At 42.2% G+C, this 24,544-nt stretch overlaps 1 protein-coding gene across 28 annotated transcripts in view; it reads left to right on the plus strand.

Annotated features, from left to right (window-relative positions):
• The window catches only part of PHF21A (PHD finger protein 21A), a 195,707-nt gene that overhangs the window by 166,092 nt on the left and 5,071 nt on the right, over positions 1 to 24,544 (plus strand). For 17 of the 28 annotated variants that reach the window (XM_026454081.2, XM_023215746.3, XM_023215743.3 and 14 more), the window contains 8 exons: positions 4,394 to 4,492; positions 8,106 to 8,157; positions 8,883 to 8,962; positions 9,419 to 9,479; positions 12,342 to 12,505; positions 20,634 to 20,789; positions 22,354 to 22,429; positions 23,187 to 23,290. In XM_026454081.2, the coding sequence (XP_026309866.1) occupies positions 4,394 to 4,492; positions 8,106 to 8,157; positions 8,883 to 8,962; positions 9,419 to 9,479; positions 12,342 to 12,505; positions 20,634 to 20,789; positions 22,354 to 22,429; positions 23,187 to 23,290 (792 nt within the window). Of the gene's footprint in view, positions 1 to 4,393; positions 4,493 to 8,105; positions 8,158 to 8,882; positions 8,963 to 9,418; positions 9,480 to 12,246; positions 12,270 to 12,341; positions 12,506 to 20,633; positions 20,790 to 22,353; positions 22,430 to 23,186; positions 23,291 to 23,676; positions 23,803 to 24,544 lie in introns of all 28 variants that reach the window. The other 11 variants (XM_023215755.3, XM_023215762.3, XM_023215760.3 and 8 more) reach the window with 3 other exon arrangements.

Below are 24,544 nucleotides of genomic sequence, written 5' to 3' on the forward strand. Positions count from 1 at the left end.
TTCTTTTTTAATATAGACTGTTAGCAGCTATAAGTTTCCCTCTGAGTACTGCTTTCACAGCATCGCATAAGTTTTGGTATGTTGTGGCCTTGTTTTCATTTCTCTCAAAGTATTTTCTAATTTCCCTAGTGATTTCTTCTTTTACCCATTGCTTGTTTAAGAATGTATTATTTAATTTCCACACACTTGTGAGTTTTCCAGTTTTCTGTTGTCATTAATTTCTAGCTTCTTTCCATTGTGGTTGGTGAAGATAGTTTATGTGATTCTAGTCTTTCTAAATTTATTAATATTTGTTTTGTGACCTAACATATAATCTGTCCTGGAGAATGTTTCATGTACACTTGATAAAAATATGCATGCTGCTCTTGTGGAGTGGAGTATTCTTCATATGCCTGACAAGTCTAATTGGTGTATAGTGTTGTTCAAGTTCCCTGTGTCCTTTTTAATCTCTGTGCAAATTTTATCCATTACTTCAAGTGGGATATTGAAGTCTCCATTTATTATTGTAGAACTGTTTATTTCTGTCCTCAATTCTTTCAATATTTTCTTCCTATATTTTGGGGCTCTGTTGTTTGGTACATATATGATTATAACTGTTATATCATCTTTTTGAATTGACCCTTTTGTCAGTATATTATATAATGAGCTTCTTTGTCTCTTGTAACAGTTGTTGACTTGAAGTCACTTTTGTCTGATAGTCCTATAGCCATTCATTATAAACATCCTTTCACTTTCAACCTTTTTGTGTCTTTTTCTCTAAAATGAGTCTCTCTTACAGCATGTAGTTAGATCATGTGTTTTGTTCATTCTGCCAGTCTGTCTTTTAATTGGTGAGTTAAATCCAGTTACATTTAAGTGATTACTGATAAGGAAGGACTTAACGCCATTTTGCTATTTGTTTTCTGTATATCTTATGTTTTTTATTCTTCATGTCCTCTAATACTGCCTTTCGGTTTGATTTTTTTTTCCTAGTGTGTCATTTTCATGCTTTCCTCATTTCTGTTTCTGTATATAATTATTTTCTTAGTGGTTACCATGGGGATTACAGTTAACATTCATACATTTTTAACAATCTAGTTTGAATTAACCCCAGCTTAGATTTTTAAAACTCTGCTTGTATGGTTTCAGTCGAAGCCCCAATCTCAGCATCATGCAGTATATCCATGTAACAAACCTGCGCTGTACCCTCAAATCTAAAATAAAAATAAATAAATAAATAATAAAAGCTTTGCCAATGACAATAAAGGAAAAAGAAACTCTGCTCCTATACAGTTCTGCCCCCACTTTATGTTGTTACTGTCACACATTTTATCTTATACACTGTGTGCCCACTAATATAGATATATAATTACTTTGTGCATTTGTCTTTTAAGTCATATAGGAAACAAAAAGAGAAGTTAAAAATAAAAAAAATAATAACACTGGCTTTTATATTTATTCATCTAGTTAGTTTTATTGGAGTTCTTATTTCTTTATATAGCTTCAAGTTACTGTCTAGTGTCCTTTCATTTCAGCCTGAAGGGACTCCCTTTAACATCTCTTTTAGAACTAGTATACTAGTAGTGAATGTCCTCTGATTTTGTTTCTCTGGGAGTGTCTTAATTTCTCCATTTTTGAAGAATGGTTTTGCAGGATATAGAATTCTTGGTTGATAGGGGTTTTTTTGCTCAGCACTTTAAATATATTAACCCATTTCCTTCTGGTCTGCAACTTAGTTGGATGGTTCTGGCTGATAGTCCCTCACAAGTTTGCAGTCAAACTAGTTGGCTAGAGCTGCAGTAATTTTAAGACTGTGCTACAGCTTAATAATCCACGTCTGAGCTCATCACATGGTTGTTGGCAGACCTCACTTCTTCTTCACTGGCTATTGGCTGGAGGTTCCATTTGTCACACCTGGGCCTCTCCGTAATGCTGCTCACAACGTGGCAGCTGATTTTCCCCACAGCAAGAGACCCATAAATGAAAGACACCCTCCACTACCACCAATGTCTTGATTGTTTTATTTGTATTTTCGTTTTTGGATACTTTTGGTATTATTTATATAACACTGAGATAATCGTACTTTTTCTTGCATGAGAGAAAGAAATTTGAACCATGGGTAATTTTTTAGTGGAGAGGAATTGATTTGCCCTTCCTTAAAAGTATTGCTGGTAATTGCTTTACTCAGCCTTAGAAATGTAAGTAAGAGACTCCAGGAGACTTCACACAGCCTTGGAATGGAACAGCACACCCTTATAGTTGACCTTCTTTTCTCCCTCCTCCATCATACTTCTGTCCTTCCTATTCAAAGAGACATGAAAATAAGCTTTCTGGGCATTCAGGACTTTTAAAATGTCACTGTAAACTACTTTCCCATTGGTGGTTTGTTTTATGGAGGAAATGTGTCCTTTTTGATTAAAAAGTGTGTGGTGTGTGTGTGTGTGTGTGTGTGTGTGTGTGTGTGATGGAGAGAGAGAGAAAGACCTGAGTGATTGTCCCTTAGATCATACTCTTCACTCAGAAGACCAATCAGCTCTTCACTGTACACCTGCTCTGCGTGAAGTACCATGATAGGCGCAAAGGGGTGCAAAAACAAGAGGTGCATAAAACAATTCCCATTCTTACATAGCTTTTAGTATAAAGGGGGAAATATGAGAGAACACCAGTGGGGAAAAAATGCAAAGCAGCCTTTGTGCCCCAGAGCACTGGTTGCCACAGTATTGATAAGGCAGATGCTTACGCTTTCCTTATGTAATCATATAAAAGCAGAAGGAAAATATGGAAGTGACCAGGAAAGAAAATGAAAAATCTTTGTGCTTGTATTAGTTATTCAGATCTAGTAAAATATTTCCAGCATAATGATTTTTGAGAGCTTTAGATGTCTTGTTTTAGGACCAAAGTCTCGTGTAGCCCCTGCCCATCAATAACCAGTTTTGTTCTCACTTATTTAATTATTGTTGCCATATGAAAGGAGCATTACTTCCACATATTTTCTAATTTTGAAAAAGTAAATTAGTTTTATATTTCCTGTTTTAAAATTATTTGAGTATTTACAGAGAGCTTCATAAAATGAGTTAGCCATTGGTCATGGTAAGAATAGTAATGCGGCCGGGCGCTGTGGCTCATGCCTGTAATCCCAGCACTTTGGGAGGCCGAGGCGGGTGGATCATGAGGTCAGGAGTTCAAGACCAGCCTGGCCAACATGGTGAAACCCTGTCTCTACTGAAAATACAAGAAAACAATTAGCCAGGCGTGGTGGCACGTGCCTGTAATCCCAGCTACTCCGGAGGCTGAGGCAGAGAATTGCTTAAACCTGGAGGGGCGGAGGTTGCAGTGAGCCGAGATCGCACCACTGCACTCCAGCCTGGGCGACAGAGTGAGACTCCATCTCTAAAAAAAAAAAAAAAGAATAGTAATGCAAGCCCAGTCTACCAGTATGCTAGCTACCTTTAGTGTTTGAAGATGGTAATCAACTGGTGTTTCTTCTGCTTGAATAGACGCTTCTGGAAGAAGAGGCTTGGAAAAATTAGGAAGTCAGCCTCTTGCAAGATGGCCCACTCTTAGCAATTGCATCTCTCCTCTGATGGATTATATAGACAGATTTTTAATATTCCATGTAAGGGTAGTTCTGCAATCTCTCTGAGATTATGACTGGAAGTGTTCTGAAATAGAAGACTATGTATGTAAGATGTTTTCAACATCATTCTGATCTTAAGCAGATTGTGGGCTGGAGCTTGCCCTATAATATAAAAACAGTGGGTGGTTCATGTCTGTAATCCCAGGACTTTGGGAGGCTGAGGTGGGTGGATCACCTGAGGTCGGGAGTTCAAGACCAGCCTGACCAACAAGGTGAAACCCCGTCTCTACTAAAAATACAAAAATTAGCCGGGTGTGGTTGCGGGTGCCTGTAATCCCAGGTACTAGGGAGGTTGAGGCAGGAGAATTGCTTGAACCCAGGAGGCGGAGGTTGCAGTGAACTGAGTGCCATTGCACTTCAGCCTGGGCAACGAGAGCAAAACTCCTTGTCAAAACAACACAATAGCAGCAAAAAAACCAGCAGGCTTGCTTCTGGGAAACTACCCCCACATCCTAAAATACATGGAAATCAGAAAGGACAACCTGTACCATATTTTTATACTTAGGAATTAAACCATATTTTTCTTTTCATATACCTTATTTAGAGTTGTATTTATAGATCCATATTTAGCCATGCAATATAATAACTTCAGCTGGGGCTTTACATTTTAGTTGCCCCTCCCCCCATGAAATCTGTAGTATTAACTTTTTTATTAATATGTTCCACATTTGAATATGTTGTCTTCTTTCTTCTTGAATGCTACTATTAAACTTCTGATTGCTTCACCCGTTTAATAAAAAACAAATTCTGAATTTTTATTTAATTTTTCTTTCCTAGACAGTTAAATCTCACACAGAAACAGATGAGAAACAAACAGAGAGCCGCACCGTCACCCCACCTGCTGCACCCAAACCAAAACGGGAGGAGAACCCTCAGGTAGGCCTGTGTTTCCAAAGGCAGGTCGCAGTCTATGGTGTATGGTTTATTCTTATGTACCAGGAGGGGCACCTGCTCTCTGAATGATGAAGTGAACTTGATGTTCATTTTCTAATGCACTTTTATTATTCAGCAATGTTATTGCCAAGTCAAATTGGTATAGAGTGGAATTCTTAGACTGTAGTCTTGAGGGTCCATGCACTTGTACATAGGCATTTTGATTGTATCAAAGGAAAAGTTTTTTAAAACATTATTCTTCATATGCATGTTACAAATTCTAAATGTTAAAATGAATGATGATTTTCCCAGCTGTCCCATTGCGTTCCTAATCATTACTGTGTTGTGTCTGTCTCAGCCAACATTTATAAGATATCCAGTTCACTCAGCTAATGTGTATTTCTATTATCAATTGCAGTTATTAAATGTGTGTTTTTGTTATAACCATTGTATTACATTAGAACACCAAATCCAAAATGAATTAGCTCAAAAGTAATCCATTGAAGCATAAAAGTAGGGATGAAAATAGTAACATCTATACCACAATTTAGGATACAATTATAAACATAAATAGCAAAGAAGACTCTGATAAAAATATAGAATGTGAATCTGTATGTCCTTAGACAAGCAGATTTTTTCAGTTTGATGCTTTTGCATAAGCAGCTATACACAGAAAATGTAGACAGGTAATATGATGATGAATATCTGACAGTTAGATTTCATTTGACCAGTAATTCACTTGCCTCTATCCTTAGTGCATTCTTCATAATGAAACCATGTGAAATAGTGGCATAAAGTCATCAAAGCTTCATGCCATTTTTTTAAAGTAGTGATTTATTGGGCCAGTTCAGGTTTCCTAAAACAAGTACAAAATATAATTCTTTCTGATATGAAATGAATGAATTTTTAATTTTATCTTTAAAAAGAGGGCCAAAACTTGAGCCAAAAAGAAGTACTAGTCACAGAAATTGCTGAGGAACTTGTGAAATCATCCACAGAATTAATGACAAGTATTATGCTCTGAGGAGGAAAAATTGAGCAAAATTTCCCTATCAAAGGAAACTGAAGGATCCAACCTGGGCAAACATAGTGAGACCTTGTCTCTGCTGCAAAAAATAAACAAAAGTAACCAGGTGTGGTAGCGCATGTCTATAGTCCCAGCTACTCAGGAGGCTGAGGTGGGAGGATCACTTGAGCCCAGGAGGTCTAGGCTGCAGCGAGCTGAGATGGTGCCACTGCACTCCAGCCTAGGTGATGGAGTGAGACCCAGTGTGGGCAAGCAGGTACCATCATGTGTAGTAGCAGATAGTTCACCTTCTAGTTGGACAGAATCACTACCATAAACAATGTAAATTAGCTCTTGGCATATGTAGGATACATATATGAGGTAAAAGTTCTTGACAGCTTTTTATTCTATCATCAAAAATTTAGGCTGGGCACAGTGGCTCATGCCTGTAATCCCAGCACTTTGGGCTGAGGCTGAGGTGGGTGGATCACCTGAGGTCAGGAGTTCAAAACCAGCCTGACCAACATGGCGAAACCCTGTCTCTACTAAAAAGACAAAAATTAGCTGGACGCAGTGGCGTGTGCCTATAGTCCCGAGTACTCGGGAGGCTGAGGCTGGAGAATTGCTTGAACCCAGGAGGCAGAGGTTGCAGTGAGCCGAGATCGTGCCACGGCACTCCAGCCTGGGTGACAGAGTGAGACTCCGTCTCAAAAAAAAAAAAAAAATTTATTCTACAAGAGAGGAATTTTTTTCTCACTTAATTATTTTGTGAACTTGATCTAAACTGGCAAAGATGATTTGGGTGTGAGTGGCCAAGAAGGGTGCTGTTACTTGCTTAAAAGAGGGTGCATCTGAATATCAGTCCACACACTGCTTCATCAAAAGAGCAACAGTTAGGGGAAAGCCTCTTGATCTTGATTATATTTCTAAGGAATAGTGAAACTTAGGAATGTAGTCAGTTGGCAACCACAAAGTGTATGTCACTTCAACATACAGTTTAGAAAACAGGAAAGTCCAAGACTGCTTTTTCTTACCGGACTAATCTGGCTGTCAAGGGGATAGGTGCCCATCTAAGTTTTTGAAATAAGAAATAATATAAGGCCGGGCGCGGTGGCTCAAGCCTGTAATCCCAGCACTTTGGGAGGCCGAGACGGGCGGATCACGAGGTCAGGAGATCAAGACCATCCTGGCTAACACGGTGAAACCCTGTCTCTACTAAAAAATACAAAAAAATTAGCTGGGCATGGTGGCGGGTGCCTGTAGTCCCAGCTGCTCGGGAGGCTGAGGCAGGAGAATGGCGTGAACCTGGGAGGCAGAGCTTGCAGTGAGCCGAGATCCAGCCACTGTACTCCAGCCTGGGCAACACAGCAGGACTCCGTCTCAAAAAAAAAAAAAAAAAAAGAAATAATATAAAAACGTTTCTTCAGGACTCTGAAGTTACCAGTAAAGGACATTTCTGTGTTCTCAAGTGGCTTGGTGAAGAAGTTTATTTTCAAATAGACTGACTCTGTCACTTCAGGCCAAAGTAGCATAATATCGAAGATAAGATGTCAGGACTTTTAAAGATCAAATTGTGGTATAAATAACTCTACAGGAGTATGTCTTTTACAATTGAAGATGTTCTTTATTCATCAGAGAAAGAAACTGATAATGTATTATTTGGCATATTTAGAAACTGCATGCAGTAGTACAACAGAAAATGAAGACACACTTTTCAGACCACATGCAAGCAAAAAAAAGAATAGAAATCAATTTGTTTCCCTCTCCGGCTTGAAGAGTCTTAACATTCCATCTTCGGGGCCCAGTATTTTCACCAGCTTAGTTTCTGATGGAGTCCTAAGAGTGGTCTTCAAAGAGAAATTGCTCCATAATTTTTAGGTTCACGTGTGATTGAAAAATCATAGTATTCAGCAGAAACACCTGCTGTCGTTCCTGAAAATCATTTAGCTGTGAGTTAGCATTGTCCTAAAAATCATTTAGCTGTGAGTTAGCATTGTGGCAGTATAAATGTGAGAAACTGGGACCCAGTCGTGATAAGCGAAACACTCAGAATTTGGAGCTTGTTAAATGGGAGGCTCTTTCAAACCCTCTGCGTGTTTTGTGAGTATGAAATCCTTTTCTTTTTAAGAGGATTTTTCTGTGGGGCAGGGAACTCGGATCACACAAGATGCTGATTTCTGTCATTGAGAAAGAAGATGTAGGCCCCAGTCCTTCTCTTTTGGCCCTGTTAGACCAGAGAGCCTCTAACCTGTGGCCCAGGATGGCTTTGAATGTGGCCCCACAAAAATTCGTAAACTTCCTTAAAACACCGTGAGGTTTTTTTTGCGATTTTTTGTTTAAATTTCATCAGCTATCATTAGTGTTAGTGTATTTTATGTGTGGCTTGAGACAATTCTTCTTCTTCCAATGTGGCCCACATTGAAGGAAGCCAAGATTTTGGACACCCCTGCTGTAGAGGATCTCCATGGCTCCTTAGAGAATGTCTGCTCTTGTGCATCATATGTGACCCGCCCACTGGGCTGGCTTTCCCTAATGTTCTACTAGGAACTGGCAGTTGGCTTTGTGAGAACCCAGACTGAAGTATCTTCTTCTTTTGTTTCTCTGGCACAGAAACTTGCCTTCATGGTGTCTCTAGGGTTGGTAACACATGACCATCTAGAAGGTAAGAGAAGATATTCTTGGCACTGCCTTTTTTCTGGCCCACAGCTTTGTTCCTGAAAATGGTGTTTGATTGAATTCCTAGAATAGAAAATTGGAACACAAATAGAATATGATTCAGCCAGTGTGGACTTTATTTCCTTTAGTGGGAAAATTGCCTTCCCTCTGTCTAATGTTCCTATCATTATCCAAACTACTGTCCTGGGAAAACCTCCCCAGTTGCCTAAATTAAGGTGACTTCTGTTCATTTAGGGGAACTCTTCTTTTTCTGAACGGCACAAAGTAGCAAGCGCTCTTCCAACGAGTCTATAATTTCTGGTCACTCCAGGTTATCAGAATGTTGAGAACAGTTACAAAGCTGTATCTGTCCTGATTATTTAATTCAAGAATGATGAACTTTGGTTATTCAGTTTAAGTCTTATGGATAAAGCTCATCCAGACCTGAATATACAGCAGTCTAAAAATCAGGACAGCTTGTTTACAAGGGTTGTCTGTTGTTAAACTCTCAACAGAGAACCACGTGTGGGACAGCGTGGTCTTGCAGGTGAGAGTAGATGGTCCTACACATTTGCTTCCAGTAGTGTGCTTGCCTTTGTTGAGGCTTCAGTGAGACGGAGACTTGTCCCTAATTCTGATTTCTTACGGGAAAACCAATAGATAAAACAATGAAGTTAAGTTTTGTAGGTTCTCCATGCCTCTCTTTTAATCGAAACTTTTTCTTCTCTCAAGAAATCCAAAGCAAGAGGCAAGAGCGAAAAAGAAGAACAACGGCAAATCCGGTCTACAGCGGAGCAGTCTTTGAGCCAGAGGTATTACTGGCCAGCACCTGGCCCTTCCCTCATGTTCCAGTTTTATTTATGAGCTGTTCGGTGCCTCCCCTCTGAAAACCTGCTGAAGAACAGCACCCTGATTGTACTTGGCCAGTTCTGTGAAATGGTAGATTTTTTTTGACTTATCATTTTTATTAGTCACTGCTTACCCCTTAGGTTTTTTTCCCTAAGTTTCAGCAGATACACGCCTACCTTAAAATTTTAATTCATCCTGACTTCAATACAACTGTCATCGGCAACAGAGGCAGACTTCTCTGAGACAGTCTCTGAGAGCCAAGTACATACAGTAAAACCCCTGAGCATTGAGACATTAGGATGATTAGCACTAAGTAGTTGGCATGTTGACAGTCATGCCGTGCCTTATCTTTAGCTTATGCCAGTATTAGTAATAACCACACTATTCAACAGTCACCTTTCCTTCTTCAATCCTCAAAGCGTAAGAAGAGTGCAGTCACATACCTAAACAGCACAATGCACCCTGGGACCCGGAAGAGAGGTGAGGACCTTTTTATATCTCTCCCTTGCTGCTGTTGCTTTTGCTTTCTGTGTGTGTTTCTTCTCCTTCCCTCCTCCCATCATTATAGGACCTAACTCCTCTATCCTTTGAAAATAGTTTTGTTGTTCTCTGAGAATGGGAGAGAAAAGAGAATGAGATTTCTTATTAGAGTTCTGTATGCTGAATCAAAAGCTGACTTTACTAGGATTCTGGCAAAGCTGACTCAGGGGAATGGCTTAATGTAGCATTTCTGCCCCAAGCCTGCCAGGCCATCCATGAGTAGCACAGTGAACAGAACCCCATGTAAAAGGAAGTATTTGAGTGTCATTAAGCAGAACAGAGCACTGCCGTTGCCAAGGTGTTCCTAATAGTGTCTTGGTTGTCCTGCTGCTGGCAAGGCCAGAGTGTGACGCTGAGTTTCTTGGAGCTGCAGACTTTCCAGGAAGGAAAGAGGTAGCCACACTTGAGAACTTAGAATCTTTGAAAAGAGGACATCTCCAAATAAGGAAGTAAAGGTCACTCTCAAAACAGGCTCCCTAAAGAACAGATTCCTAAAGAGCTCCAATCCCATATTTCAGACCTTCCCATGGACATTCCAGAATCTGACTTTTAGGCAGAGCAGAAAAAACAGCAGCAGGAGCAGCATCTCTCACCATGCAGGTCTAAATGGGTCTTAACAGCTCAGGGTTTGAGCTCATAAACAAGGTACTGAAATTGTTCTTTGATGTCAGTAATACATCCCAAGGTCCTTTTCTCCACATGGTAATGTGTCCCTGAATTATAGTTCCAGTCTAGAAAGGTTGCAGAGTGAGTGGAGTAGCATACTAATTTTTGCATGTGCACACACAGTCTCAGAGCTGTTGGAAGCTCCGGAGGTCATCCTGACCCTTTGTCTGCCTTAGGCAGGACTACACTATTACCATTCCCTCCCCACAAAAAAGATATCATAGCCACCCTTAGTAACCCATTCTAATGTTTCATCAGTCCTGTCCTTTGAGTACTCAAAAATATTTAGATGGGAAACTGTAAGTCATGACTTTATATTGATTCCTGGGCCACAGTAACCAGTACTCTAAGTTATTTTTGTTTTGTTTTGTGTTTGGTGATTTTTTTAGTGACCCCGATGCAGTTCTCAAAAAGGAGCGCCCGAGCCAGAGGCCACAATAATTCGCCTGATAGTGGGCAATATCTGCTAAGAGGACAGGGGTTAAATGAGCCAGAAAGACCTTGGCATCTCCTGCCAAGGTCAGAGGATAAAAGCCTGCATCCACAGTGCCTAGGATATGCCTTTTGTGGGTAAACAAGAGAGCATTCATCTTGTTCTTCCCCTTCCAGCAGCACTGAACTCCCTAGAAAAGACAAACCAGTAAGAACTGTCTTTGTACTGTAGGCATCACCAATTTAACAGAGAGGTAATATTTTTGTAACATCTGACAGAATCATGACTCTTGTGCATAATCCTAATATAAATGATAACTGTTGGCAAAGTCATGATCCTACATACCGTTTACCAGTGCTTATAGGCAATTTCGTACCTCTCTGTACCTTTTTTTTCCCTTGGTGTATTGGGCATATACATTTGATCACTCATAGCTTAGAAGCAATGACCTTGGCCCTTAGAAGACAAGGGCCCTGACTTAGATATGTGGTGTGGCAAGAGTGGCTGCCCTAGACTTTCTGTACCCGTGGGGCTCATTTAAGTTGCTTTGTAGCCTTGAGGTTTGAGTCAAAACGCTCTTATACAAATCAGATGTCTCAGGAGTGCTGATGCCAGGGCTGAGACTTTTAAACAGCTCCAATTTTTAGAGATGTGGTTCATCAGGATGTTTGTCATGTAAAATGGAGAGACAGCTGCCAGTCAACTGGGGAGGGTATCCAGGGACAGAAATACTTTAAAATTCATACTTAAAAATTCATTGCTAAGCCTAGAGCATCTTTTAAGCTCTTAGGTTTCAAGCTCCTCCCAGAACATACCTCTCAGTAGCTCTAACAGCAAGGGGTAAGAATAGTTAACTTGAATTTTGCCTGTCTCCACCCTCATAAAATGCAGACAGAAGAGAGAAGGAAAAGCAGAAATCCTAAATAAATCAGTTTGTGGGAACTGAGAATCATTAATAGTATTGTGAGAATGCTGATTGCAGAGAAACTTAGAGAATAGTATGCAAAAGATATGAAAAAATAAAGTAAACTCGGCCGGGTGGGGTGGCTCACATCCCAGCACTTTGGGAGGCCAAGATGGGCAGATCATGAGGTCAGGAGATTGAGACCATCCTAGCTAACATGATGAAACCCCATCCCTACTAAAAATACAAAAAATTAGCTGGGCATGTGCCTGTAGTCCCAGCTACTCGGGAGGCAGAGGCAGAAGAGTCACTTGAAGCCAGGAGGCAGAGGTTGCAGTGAGCCGAGATCGCACCACAGCACTCCAGCCTGGGTTACAGAGCGAGACTCTGTCTCAAAAAAATAAAAAATAAAAATAAAAATAAACTCATTCCTGTCCCTGGCTCCCACTGAGCTCTGTTATCTTGGTTCTTGCACTAGAAATCTCAAATTGCAATAGTCCAGGAACTTCACCACAATCTGCCCAAGGTGAGGTCTTTCTGTATAAGCCAGCACCTTCTGTCGTTCTCCAGAGCTCTCTTATCCTCCCTTCTCTTGAGAGTCATGTAGTTGTTTCTAATGACATTTAAATCTTTGCTTCTCTTCCTTCCTTTGGGACTGTTGAATTAACCTTCTGTCTGCTACCTCACTTCCTTTTCCATGCTAGCCAATGAGGAACACTGGCCAAAGGTATGTAAGATCATTTTCCCCCTCTCTTTCCCTCCCCCTTTTTCCCTTTTGTTCCCTTCTCTTGGTATATAGGTCGTCCTCCAAAATACAATGCAGTGCTGGGGTTTGGAGCCCTTACCCCAACATCCCCCCAATCCAGTCATCCTGACTCCCCTGAAAATGAAAAGACAGAGACCACATTCACTTTCCCTGCACCTGTTCAGCCTGTGTCCCTGCCCAGCCCCACCTCCACAGACGTAAGTAACTTGGGAAAAGCACACTGTCTTTCTGAGAGCTTAAATCGGGAAAAGCGTTATCATATGTTGTCTCCTTACCGACTTGCACCTTCTTGACTAACCCTGGAACAGCAATTAAACCCTATAGAATGCTTGTTATGCCATGTAAGGCAGCTTTCTTTTGAGTTTCCAGGCCTTCTATGTCCTTGAGAAACATGTTAAATATAACCTCATGGAACTCAGCCAGCCTTCAGAGTCTGAATTTGATGTACTGTGAATGAGTTCTCAGAAAACAGACGGGGCGGGGAGATCAGCTCATACAATTGAGAGGTGTGCAGGTTTCTGTCATCAGTGTTTTGGGAGTGGGGAAAAGTGAACAAGGCAAATGGTCCCCCAGCAGCCCTTGTTTGCTGCTTCAAATACAATTCTAGAAGTGGAAAGTTTTCTTTAGAGCAAATGTATTCAGCAGAGTTGATCAGAAACAGCTTCCTGAAAAACTGTCAGATACTTAGTAGCCCTTCACCCACAAACTGCAGGAATGTGAACTAGTGCTCTGAATGTTTAAATGAACGTCAACAAAGCTTAGAATTCACTGAAGCAGATACTGAGTGCTACTCTGCTGACCAAGTGCTGTTCTTGGGACTGGGGACACAGCAAGGGAACAAAACCAACTCCCTGTCCTCAAGGAGCTCATCTGAAGAGGCAGATAATAAGAAAGTGAATATATAATATGTCAGGTAATGATAAGTGCTGTGAAGAAAAATGGGGCTGGGCATGGTGGCTCACGCCTGTAATCCCAACACTTTCAGAGGCCGAGGCAGGCGGATCATCTGAAGTCAGGAGTTCAAGACCAGCCTGGCCAACATGGTGAAACCCCGTCTCTACAAAAACACAAAAATTAGCCGAGCATGGCGCGCTCCTGTAATCCCAGCTACTCAGGAGGCTGAGGCAGGAGAATCTCTGGAACCCAGGAGGCGGAGGTTGCAGTGAGCCGAGATTGCGCCACTGCACTCCAGCCTGGGTGACAAGAGTGAGACACCATCTCTTAAAAAGAAAACAAAAATGGAGTGGATTAAGGGCATACAGCATACTGGCCAGAGGCTGATGTTTATAAAGAGCGGTGAAGCCTCTCTGATAGGAAGTGAAGGAGTGAACTATGGGAGGATCTGGGGAAAGAGCCTGCCAGGCAGAGGGAACAGCAGTTCAAAGCCCTGAGGTGGGAGTGTGCATGGCATCTTGAAAGAAAAGCAAGAGGGCCAGGATAGCGGGGCAGAGCAAGCTGGCGAGGGTGGTGGGAAATGAGGCCTCAGAGGTGACCGGGCCAGTTGTGCAGGGCTTTGTGGCTTCGTTCTCAGTAAAATGGGAGACCATTAGAGAGTTTTGGGCAGAGGAGTGACAGAATTTTTCAATATTTATTTGGAAAATTTTCAAACCTACAGAAAAGTTACAATAATGGTACAAAGAACCAATGTATATCCTTCACATTGATTCACCAGTTGTTAACATTTTGCCACATATGCTTCTCACCTACCATACACACTTGTTTTGGGGGAACCAGATAACAAGAAGTTGCAGACTTATGAATCTTCACCCTAAAATATTCCACTATATATCCCCTAAGAGCAAAAATACTGTCTTATGTAGCTACAGTGCTTTTATCAAATTGAGGAAATTTAACACTAATAAAATATTACTATATAAAATATACAGTCCATATTCAGATTGCTCCATTTGTTGCTTACTTGCTTTTGTGACACTTTGTTTTTTCTGCTCCAGGGTCCAATTCAAGATTACTCTTGATATTTATTGTCATGATATTGTCTGTTTGGTAATCCTTTATTCTGGAAGAGTTTCTCATTCTTTGTCTTTCATAACATTGATGTTTTTAAAAAGATAGCCAGGCCGGGCGCGATGGCTCAAGCCTGTAATCCCAGCACTTTGGGAGGCCGAGACGGGTGGATCACAAGGTCAGAAGATCGAGACCATCCTAGCTAACACAGTGAAACCCCGTCTCTACTAAAAAATGCAAAAAAAAACTAGCCGGGCGAGTTGGTGGGCGCCTGTAGTCCCAGCTACTCCGGAGGCTGAGGCAGGAGAATGGCGTAAACCCGGGAAGCGGAGCTTGCAGTGAGCTGAGATCCGGCCATTGCACTCCAGCCTGGGCGACAGAGCGAGATTCCGTCCCCAAAAAAAAAAAAAAAAGATAGCCAGTTCCTCTGTAGAATGCGTCTCCGTTCAGATTGTGTGATTTTTTTTCTCAGCAGTAGATTCAGAATATGCATTTTTGCAGGAGCGCTAATAAGTGACGATGATGGGTTGTTATCAGGGCATCACAGCAGGAGGCACATGTTGTCAGTCTCTCCTGTTGATGATGTTAACCTGCGTCTCCTCAGATAGTTTTCTGTCAGATTTTTCTACCTGTAAATGTGCCTTTTTCCTGTGGTGGAGATAGCTTTGAGTCTGTATAAAAACTGTTCCCAACAAACTGTTACCTAATGTTTTTAGCATCCTTTAATGATTCTTGCTTGCATTTATTATTTTTAAGGTGTACGCAAAATCAACTTGGATTTTAAAAAGGATCACTGTGTCTAAAATATGCAGAAGAAAAAGGCCTATAGGGAAAATAGGATGGAAGCAGGAAGACCAGTTAGGAGGCTGTTGCAATTGTCCAGGCAAAAGATGATGGGCAGGCACTGTGGCTCACACCTGTAAATCCCAGCACTTTGGGAGGCCAAGGTGGGCGACTGCTTGAACCCAGGAGTTCAAGACCAGCCTGGACAACATGGCAAGACCCCTGTCTCTACAAAACACTAAAAAATTAGCCAGGTGTGATGGCAACGTAGTGAAACCCTGTCTCTACTAAATATACAAAAATTAACTGGGCATACTGGTGTGCCCCTTTAGTCACAGCTGCTTGCAAGGCTGTGGTAGGAGGATCACTTGAGCATGGGAGGTTGAGGCTGCAGTGAGCCATGATTGCGCCACTGCACTCTGGCCTGGGTGACAGAACAAGACCCTGTCTCAAAAAAAAAGGAAAGAAATATGATGATGATAGCTTGGCCTAATTTGATGGAAGAAGCAGAGATGGAGAAAAGTGATCATGTCTGCATATATTTTGAAGAGCCATCAGGATTGAATATGGGTTATGAGAAAAAGAATGGTTAAGGAGAAATCCAAAGTTTTTGGCCTAAATGACTAGAAAGATGAAGCTTCCATTTACTAAAGATTAAGAGGAGCAGATCTGAGGAGGGAAATAAAGAGTTTCACTTCACACGTGTCTCAGTTATTTGGTGAATTACAGAGCTTGTCACTGACCATCCTAAGATAAAATGTCCTTTGAACTTGAAGGTTCTCAGAACCTACTAATGGTACACCCCTCTCCAAGGAGCAGCAGAATGCCATATGAATATTCCGAGTTAAAATTCCAGAGGCAACAAAGAAAATGTTATCTTTGGAGGACTAGGGTCATAGAAGAATTCTGTTCTCTGACGGCTTTCCTTGTTTCCTTCCTTAGACGTCATTGGTGGTTACAGATTCATCATTCTCTAAAGATTCAGCATTTTGTCCAGCTTTCCCAACTTTTGGCATTAATAATTGACACAAGTTTTCTAACTGTCCTGTTAATGAGCGGCAGGGTCTCTCTCAGAAATCTTGTTTGCTAGCGCCAAAGATTGTCCCAACTTCTTCTCAGTTGAAGTATTGCCAAAGGATCGCCAGTTCATTGGCCTCTTGGTAGAGCTCTCCCTCTAGGGTGGTACACAAATGCTAGGGGACAGATGATTTTGTAGTTCTGCATGTGAGTCTCTCTCCTAAACAATGTTGTTTTTGTTGTATTTTTTGGGCCAAATGGGATTATGGTTTTCTTAGAAAGATTGAACCCAAAGGATCCACTCATCAACTCACAGACTAAGAGCTTCTGCCAGGTTTTGTCTTAAAATTGAAACATACTTCCTTTCAGAAATCTAAAGGTAAAAGAAAGCTTTTCTAACAAACTCCCTAAGTTAAACTCAGCAGAACATATTTTTAAGATAATTGACTTCTCCTTTTACAGTATCCCAGTAGTGGCAGTGATTAAAATCAACACACAGGGCTATGTATGTTTGCTGCTGGGTAGTGTAAGTTCCAACAACATTAATTAAACAATAACACTTGAGAGGCAGGCATTTCTAGGGATCAATAACCATTTGAGGGACTTGGTGTAATACAGGACCTACCAGACACTAATCCTCTAGATGTACCTTGTTGCCACTATCATCATTTTTATGAGAAGGGAAGATACGTTAATATAATTATAAAAATTTTTTTATCACTTAATGAAATTGCAGTTGATATTGCCATGGTGCTTCCTAAAAACACACCTCTTCAGCGCCTAGCCAAGCATCATGGGCCAGCTGTCTTTCAACTTCCCTACCATCTGGTTTATAGTAATAATTTGGTCAGTCGTCAAAGCCTAAGCCTTTTGACCTGGCATGGTGCCTCCGTAGCACTTCCTCTGCTCTTTTTAGGCAAAGAACCGGTTCTGTATGGATAAAATGTTTTGGCATCTTATATTCATTTCTCTGGGCAGCAGTTCTCAAAGTGTAGTTTGGGAGTCCCCGAGACTCTTTCAGGGAGTCATAAAATCAAAACTATTTTCACAATGATACTAAACCTTCATCTGCCATTTTCATTCTCATTCTCTCAAGACGGAACAGTGGAGTTTACCTGATATTGCATGATGTGTGATGATGATGTCACTCTGGCAGCTAATGGAATGTGTACCTCTGTGTTTTGGAGTTTAAAAATATTTTGATATACTATGTTTGTAATTTTTCATGGTTCTGTAATTCAGAATTGAAAGTATTTACCAGCCTGGGTAATAAAGTGAGACCCCCATCTCTACAAAAAATTAAAAAATTAGCCAGGCATGGTGGTATGCGCTTGTAGTCCCAGCTACTTGGGAGGCTGAGGTGGGAGGATTACCTGAGCCTGGAAGGTCGAGGCTGCAGTGAGCCAAGATCACAGCACTGCACTCTAGCCTGGGTGACAAAGCCAGACCCTGTCTCAAAAAACATTGTTTTTAAACTGTTATTACAGTAAATATTAATAGATATAACTCATATAAGAGCTCTCTGGGATCCTCAATAACTTTAAGAGTGAAAAGGGATCTTAACACCAAAAATTACAGGATATATAAACAAGAGAGGAAGTTTCCTTTGGGAACTTAAATAAATTATTTAATTTTTATTTTCTGTCTTTCTGCCTTCTATTTCTTGATGTTCTCCTTGCTCAGAAGCAAAAGAAAGTGAACACCTCTTCATTTATCCCAAGTGCCTCTGAATAAGATGCCCAGTTTGTCTCATTCACTCCATCACTGATAACTTTTTCACGTAAAACAGTCTCTAAAATCACACATTTTAAATAAACTTTCTAAAGACGCAGACTCACCACTTAGGGATAAGTTTCAAGAAAGGCTGACCCTCTAGAGGAGAGTAGCCCTCAGCCTGATTTTAATAATGAAGGAAGAAAATTGTAGTTGATATAGGGATGAAACCTTACCTCTTTTGGTGCCTAGATGTTAAACTATTAGGCTACATTCACATGTAATATTGTAGAACATATGTTAAGTATCTTTTTTACTGTCCAGGGGTCACATTTACATTTTCCTACTAAGAAAAATTAAAAGCTGCCAGGCGCAGTGCCTCATGCCTATAATCCCAGCACTTTGGGAGGCCGAGGTGGGCGCATCATGAGGTCAAGAGTTCGAGACCAGCCTGACCAACATGGTGAAACCCTGTCTCTACTAAAAATATAAAAGCCATGTGCAGTGGTGGGCGCCTGTAATCCCAGCTATTCAGGAGACTGAGGCAGGAGAATCGCTTGAACCCAGGAGGCGGAGGTTGCAGTGAGCCGAGATCGCGCCACTGCACTCCAGCCTGGTCAACACAGCAAGAGATTCTGTCTTAAAAAAAAAAAAAAAAAAAAAGAAAAGAAAAAGATTAAAATCCATCCACACTATGATGTATCTTAAAACTTTTGTAGCCGGGCGCGGTGGCACAAGCCTGTAATCCCAGCACTTTGGGAGGCCGAGACGGGTGGATCACGAGGTCAGGAGATCGAGATCACCCTGGCTAACACGGTGAAACCCCGTCTTTACTAAAAAAATACAAAAAACTAGCCGGGCAAGGTGGCGGACGCCTGTAGTCCCAGCTACTCGGGAGGCTGAGGCAGGAGAATGGCGTGAACCTGGGAGGCGGAGCTTGCAGTGAGCTGAGATCCGGCCACTGCACTCCAGCCTGGGCGACAGAGCGAGACTCCGTCACAAAAAAAAAAAAAAAACTTTTGTAGCCTCTTAGTTCTGGGCTGCCAGATACCCTAGTGGATTACAGAGCAAGTTTCCCTTGGAGTGAAATTGTAGGTCCATGACGATGTGTTCCTTCAGTGGTGGTGGTGGAGGGATTACATCATAGAAAGGAGGGGTTCACATTGCTCTCTATCATTGCTTCCTGTGCACAATTTCTGTATTAGACCCTCTGGCAGAATAGCCAGGAAATCCACAGCGGCACATTGGCTTGACTTGCTGGGTCACCTCTGGCACTTCCCTTCTGTCTTCCCTTCCCTGGTGTCCTTCTCAGTGGATTTAATCCCATCCAGAGAATGAGCTAGGGGTTGACTCACTGGAAAAGACCTCTTCAATAGCTCTTTTTTTTGAGGGGGGGTTCTCCTCTTCCAATTTTGAGTAGATCTGCTTTATTCTGATGGTGCCTTCTGTTCAGAGACTCCAGCAGACTTACCTGGGTCCTATAACTATCACTGTGGTGGGGGTGGTAGAGAGACAGGACTGGCACAACAGACTGGGGCTGCTCATCTTTTTCCAGCTGGTGAAGTTTTTATAGGGATAAAGCTTCCAAGAATAGAATGGCCCATTGAACAGCAAACACAAAATACTGGTTTTAGGAGAACATTGTCAGCTGTTGCTTTGGCTTTTTAAATTCTTCATTTTGGAAAGAACTCACATATGAATTTAATTTGTTTCTGACTTAATATTTTCCCCTTTGAACTTTCACTGTATTTTTTTCTTCTTGAGCAAGCAAGTTCAGGAAAACTCCAATTTTTGTCTGTCTTCTTTCCCAGTCCTTTTAAACTCCCCCCAAAATTGATAGGTGATGAGAATTGTTTGTATCATATTGTGAAACACTTTGATGAATGGACTTCCATGCCTATAAGATTTGTGATACGTAGGTTGTCCTCTACCAAAACATAATAAACTCTTAGGTATCGCCTATAATGTTAATTTTGGCCTAGGCGACTATAGACCTCTCCTGTAAACTCTTAATTTTAAGAATACAGTAGTCCCTGCCGGGCGCAGTGGCTCACGCCTGTAATCCCAACACTTTGGGAGGCCAAGGTGGGCGGATCATCAGGTCAGGAGATCGAGACCATCCTGGCTACCACGTGAAACCCCGTCTCTACTAAAAATACAAAAAATTAGCTGGGTGTGGTGGCAGGCACCTGTAGTCCCAGTTAATCAAGAGGCTGAGGCAGGAGAATGGCGTGAACCCAGGAGGCGGAGCTTGCAGTGAGCCGAGATCACGCCACTGCACTCCAGCCTAGGTGACAGAATGAGACTCTGTCTGAAAAAAAAAGTATACAGTAGTCCTCCCTTATCTGAGGTTTCACTTCTTACTCTTTCAGTTACCCATAGTCAACTGCAGTCTGAAAATATTAAGATGTTTTGAGAGAGAAAAAAGAAGACAGACCTCATTCACATCTTTTATTACAGTATATCATCATAATTGTTCTGTTTTCTTAGTCACTGTTGTTAATCTCTTATTGTGCCTAATTTATAGATTAAACTTTATCGTGGGTTTGCATGTATAGAAAAACATATATATAGGGTTGAGTACGGAGGTTTCAGGCATCCGCTGGGGGTCTTGGAACATAGCCCCCATGGATAAGGGGGGACTATTGTACTGTCCCCACACAGGGAACCTTAGCTATATGGAGTGAGTAGGGGCCTGTGCTAATGGTGATTCCTACTTCTCTTGAGTACTTCTGGACCGAGGCAGCTGATTGTCCGAAAACATTTATATGCATCTAGAATGTGCATGTTAACATTAAAATTTTACCTTTTTTGTCCTTTTTCTTACCTTTCCTCTCAACTTTATAGGGTGATATTCATGAGGATTTTTGCAGCGTTTGCAGAAAAAGTGGCCAGTTACTGATGTGCGACACGTGTTCCCGTGTATATCATTTGGACTGCTTAGACCCCCCTCTGAAAACAATTCCCAAGGGCATGTGGATCTGTCCCAGATGTCAGGACCAGGTACTGTGGGTGGGTCTGACGGGGGAAGGGCCAAGGAGGACAAAGACAGGGCCATCAGGAGGAATTCCCTTTCCCGGGAATGGCAGTCTCTTCCCTCTCCCAGTCGGTCTCCAGGCTGCATCTTCCCTGTTCATGACACAGCATGCAGGCGCACGGCCTTCATTCCCTCAGAAACTCTCTGCCTTATTACTGAGCTGGATAAACGCTTCCTTGTATTTGAAATGACTTATCTTCTCTTTAAAAGTCAAGACCCTTAAAAGTCCAGAGTGCCTCATTCTCTAGGAATGGTCTAGACCAAGTATATGGTTTTAAAACTCTTCTTTGGGAATAAAATTAAGAGAAAGTGCCCAGTTGATTAATTAAAATAACACCTTGGGCTGGACGCAGTGACTAACGCCTGTAATCTCAGCACTTTGTGAGGCCAAGGCAGGCGGGTCACCTAAGGTCAGGAGTTCAAGACCAGCCTGGCCAGTGTGGCAAAACCCCATCTCTACTAAAAATATAAAAATTAGCCGGGCGTGGTGGTGGGCGCCTGTAATCCCAGCTACTTGGGAGGCTGAGGCAGGAGAATCGCTTGAACCCGGGAGGCAGAGGTTGCAGTAAGCAGAGGTACTGCACTCCAGCCTGGGTGACAAGAGCGAGACTGTCTCAAAATAATAATAATAATAATAAAATAACACCCATTTCACTTTTAACCTATTTTGTTATATCAGGCTCAGAGAACTAACTGTAAAGTGCTGTCGATATTTTATAGACTTCAAAGGCAAACATATTCCTAACTGTCCTTGCCTCCCTCCTTCTCTGTTTGGTTTCTGGTTGCCTTTTTTTCAACTATCCGTGTATATTTATGTCTTTATGATTTTATTATAAGCTGTCTCAACTCTTTTTTAGAGGTAGGCAAAGTATAAATAATAAATAAGCAAGCTCAATAGCTCAGCAAGCCCTGGGATCCTGCTCAGTTCTTTGGAATCCTGCTTTGAATGAATTCTGGTTTTCCCTGGTAATCTTGTCCTCATCCTGCAGACTGTGGTACAGCAGAACACTTCTCTCACTGTCCTCCTCCTGATGCTGCTTTGTGACCTTCTGATGATTTTTGACATAGGGTCTAGCTTATACTTTAGTATTTGGAACTAATATTTAATTTCCTTGATCAGGCTGTCTTTGAGGGACATAGAAATCTAAAATTGAGACAGGCAGCCCATGTCAGGTCAAGGACGAAACTGCCAGTGGCTGCTGCCATCATGCTGATGTGTGGCTTTTGTGTGGATGGTTCTAGCTGTTGGGAGTGGTTGGGTGTCATGTGGTGTGAAAAGATAGGAATGCCTAGCCAAGTCCCAGCTCCTTCTAAGCCTGGGCTCAAGTGTCCTGGCTCTTCCTGCCTTGAACTTCATTCTCCTAAGCTGATATTTGGAACATTTTAGTCCAGAAACTGTAGACAACACTGCTACCATAAATCCTTCCTGGATTTTATCTGCCAGTAGCCACCAATACCATTGCTAGCTGTTACGTAGAGGATGTGTGTTTAAACCTCCTTCTCAAGGTAAAATTCTAAAAATCTTTTCAGATGCTGAAGAAGGAAGAAGCAATTCCATGGCCTGGAACTTTAGCAATTGTTCATTCCTATATTGCCTACAAAGCAGGTAAGGAGTTATCCATACCTACTTTTTTGTAAGCTTCCCTTTGTTAAAAAAAAAAAAAAATACTGGCAGTATTTGTTTTATTCTCAAAAGGAAATTTAAATTTAAAAATGAAAACCTTTTGCTCTTAACTATTGGAGGAAACAAAAAAATGAAAACCTTTTATTAGATAAAGTGGAAAACTTCTGTAGCATTTTTTTTATTCATTTATTTTTTGAGACAAGGTCTCGCTGTATCGCTCAGGCTAGGGTGTTGTGGCATGATCACAGCCCACTGCAGCTTCCTCCTCCTGGGCCCAGTCGATCCTCCTACCTCAGCCTCCCGAGTGGCTGAGACTCTACGGGTGTACTGCCATGCCCAGCTAACTTCAGTATTTTTTGGTAGAGACGGGTTTTGCCATGTCACCCAGGCTGGTCTTGAACTCCTGGGCTCAAGTGATTCACCTGCCTTGGCCTCCCAAAGTCCTAGGATTACAGGCATGAGCCACCATGCCTGGCCTGTTAGCACTTCTTGGGGGAAAGAAATGAGATGTGGTATCTCATTTATGTAAAGCCAGACCCAAGCCACTGACAGTTTTCTTAGCATATGTACACAGAAAAAGGAAAAGTCCAGGTGGGCAGACTCTCTGCACTGGTTGTGGGACTCATGGGAGCTCTGGGGAAAGTATCTTCTTTGGCAGGCATCCTGAGCACAGTGGCCTTTTCAAAGAATTAATTGTCAAAAACTGTTCTTTTTTTTTTTTTTTTTTTTTTTTTTTTAGCAAAAGAAGAAGAGAAACAGAAGTTACTTAAATGGAGTTCAGATTTAAAACAAGAACGAGAACAACTAGAGCAAAAGGTGAAACAGCTCAGCAATTCCATAAGTGTAAGTAAACCTCATGCCTACAGCAGTCGATACATAGGTGCAGAGACCTAGGCCTTTCCATATACATAACAGTACGTGTGGGCCCCAGGCTGCTTCAGGTCCTTCTGTTTATTAACGTGATTAACTTGGGCAAATGCAGTTTGCCATCCAGTTAAGAGTGCAGCCCTCAGGTACAGGTGGCCAGTTGGTAGGTGGTGCCTTACCCAAGCTCTGGAACATTCTCTTGGCTTTAATCTGAAAGAGGATCTTCAGTCTTCAGGCTAAGTAACAGCTACAACAGTGTAGCCACGGCCCTGCGTATTCCTGACAGTGTGTGGGGGGGAGCGTAGCGCCTCACCTGACACCGAGCAGACACAGACCAGGTCCCCTCATGTGATTCTTCCTAGTCACCTGAGTGAGTGGGCCCATCCATACGGCCCTCCCTCGCTCTTTCTTCCACACCATGCTGATTGCATTTCCCGGTTTTCCTGACCAGTGTGAGGAAGCGGGCTTTCTAGAGACAAGTATTGGAAGTAAGTACTGCCCAGCCCGGCCTGTCCAAGTGGGAAAGAGGGTTGTATTTGCAGCAGGGGACAGAGGCTCCTCCCAGGCAAGGAGCCAGTCTTCTTTTCCATTGAGTATAGGTCACCCTTGTTGGAGTGAAGTGACCTCAGCCCTCACGGATACCAGGTGGTGCCTTGTACTTGGTGGCAGTTGAACTGTCCTGCTTACCTGCTTTTTCCTCCTCACCATACCTACCCGTGGCATGCAGATTTAACACCTCCTTCATCTCTTTCCCTGCCTAAAATAGAAGCCAGCAGGTGTGGGAGGCTGAGGGCAAAAGGGCGAAAGACTCCCAAGTCCCTGGCTGAGCAGGTGTACTGGCTGCAGGCCTTTGTCCTTGGGGCTTGAAGATCCTCCTAAATGCTGCTGGCCTGTCCTCTCACTTCCTGCTGCACTCAGATGGAATCCAGATAGCACTGCGTGTTTTCCACCCTGGAGAGCTCAGTCCAGTCCTGAAGGCTCCCCAGTTAGCATGACAGAAGCGTATCAAAACCTGCCCAAACAGGCTGCAGGGCAGCTGTGGGAACTTTTTTTTTTTTTTAACAACCTTTGTTTGGAAGTCTGATGGCGGCTCTGCTGGTTTGTTTTTAAGCGTTAGCACTCCCGCGTGTTGGTGCCCACATGCTCTCTTTCTCTGTGTTGTCTCTTGGACCCCCCCAGCCTATCCACTCCACCCGCTGTGTTCCTTAGGTGGCAGCCGCCCACTCCACT

Source organism: Piliocolobus tephrosceles, chromosome 13 (assembly GCF_002776525.5).
Source record: "Piliocolobus tephrosceles isolate RC106 chromosome 13, ASM277652v3, whole genome shotgun sequence".
Classification (NCBI taxonomy): domain Eukaryota; kingdom Metazoa; phylum Chordata; class Mammalia; order Primates; family Cercopithecidae; genus Piliocolobus; species Piliocolobus tephrosceles.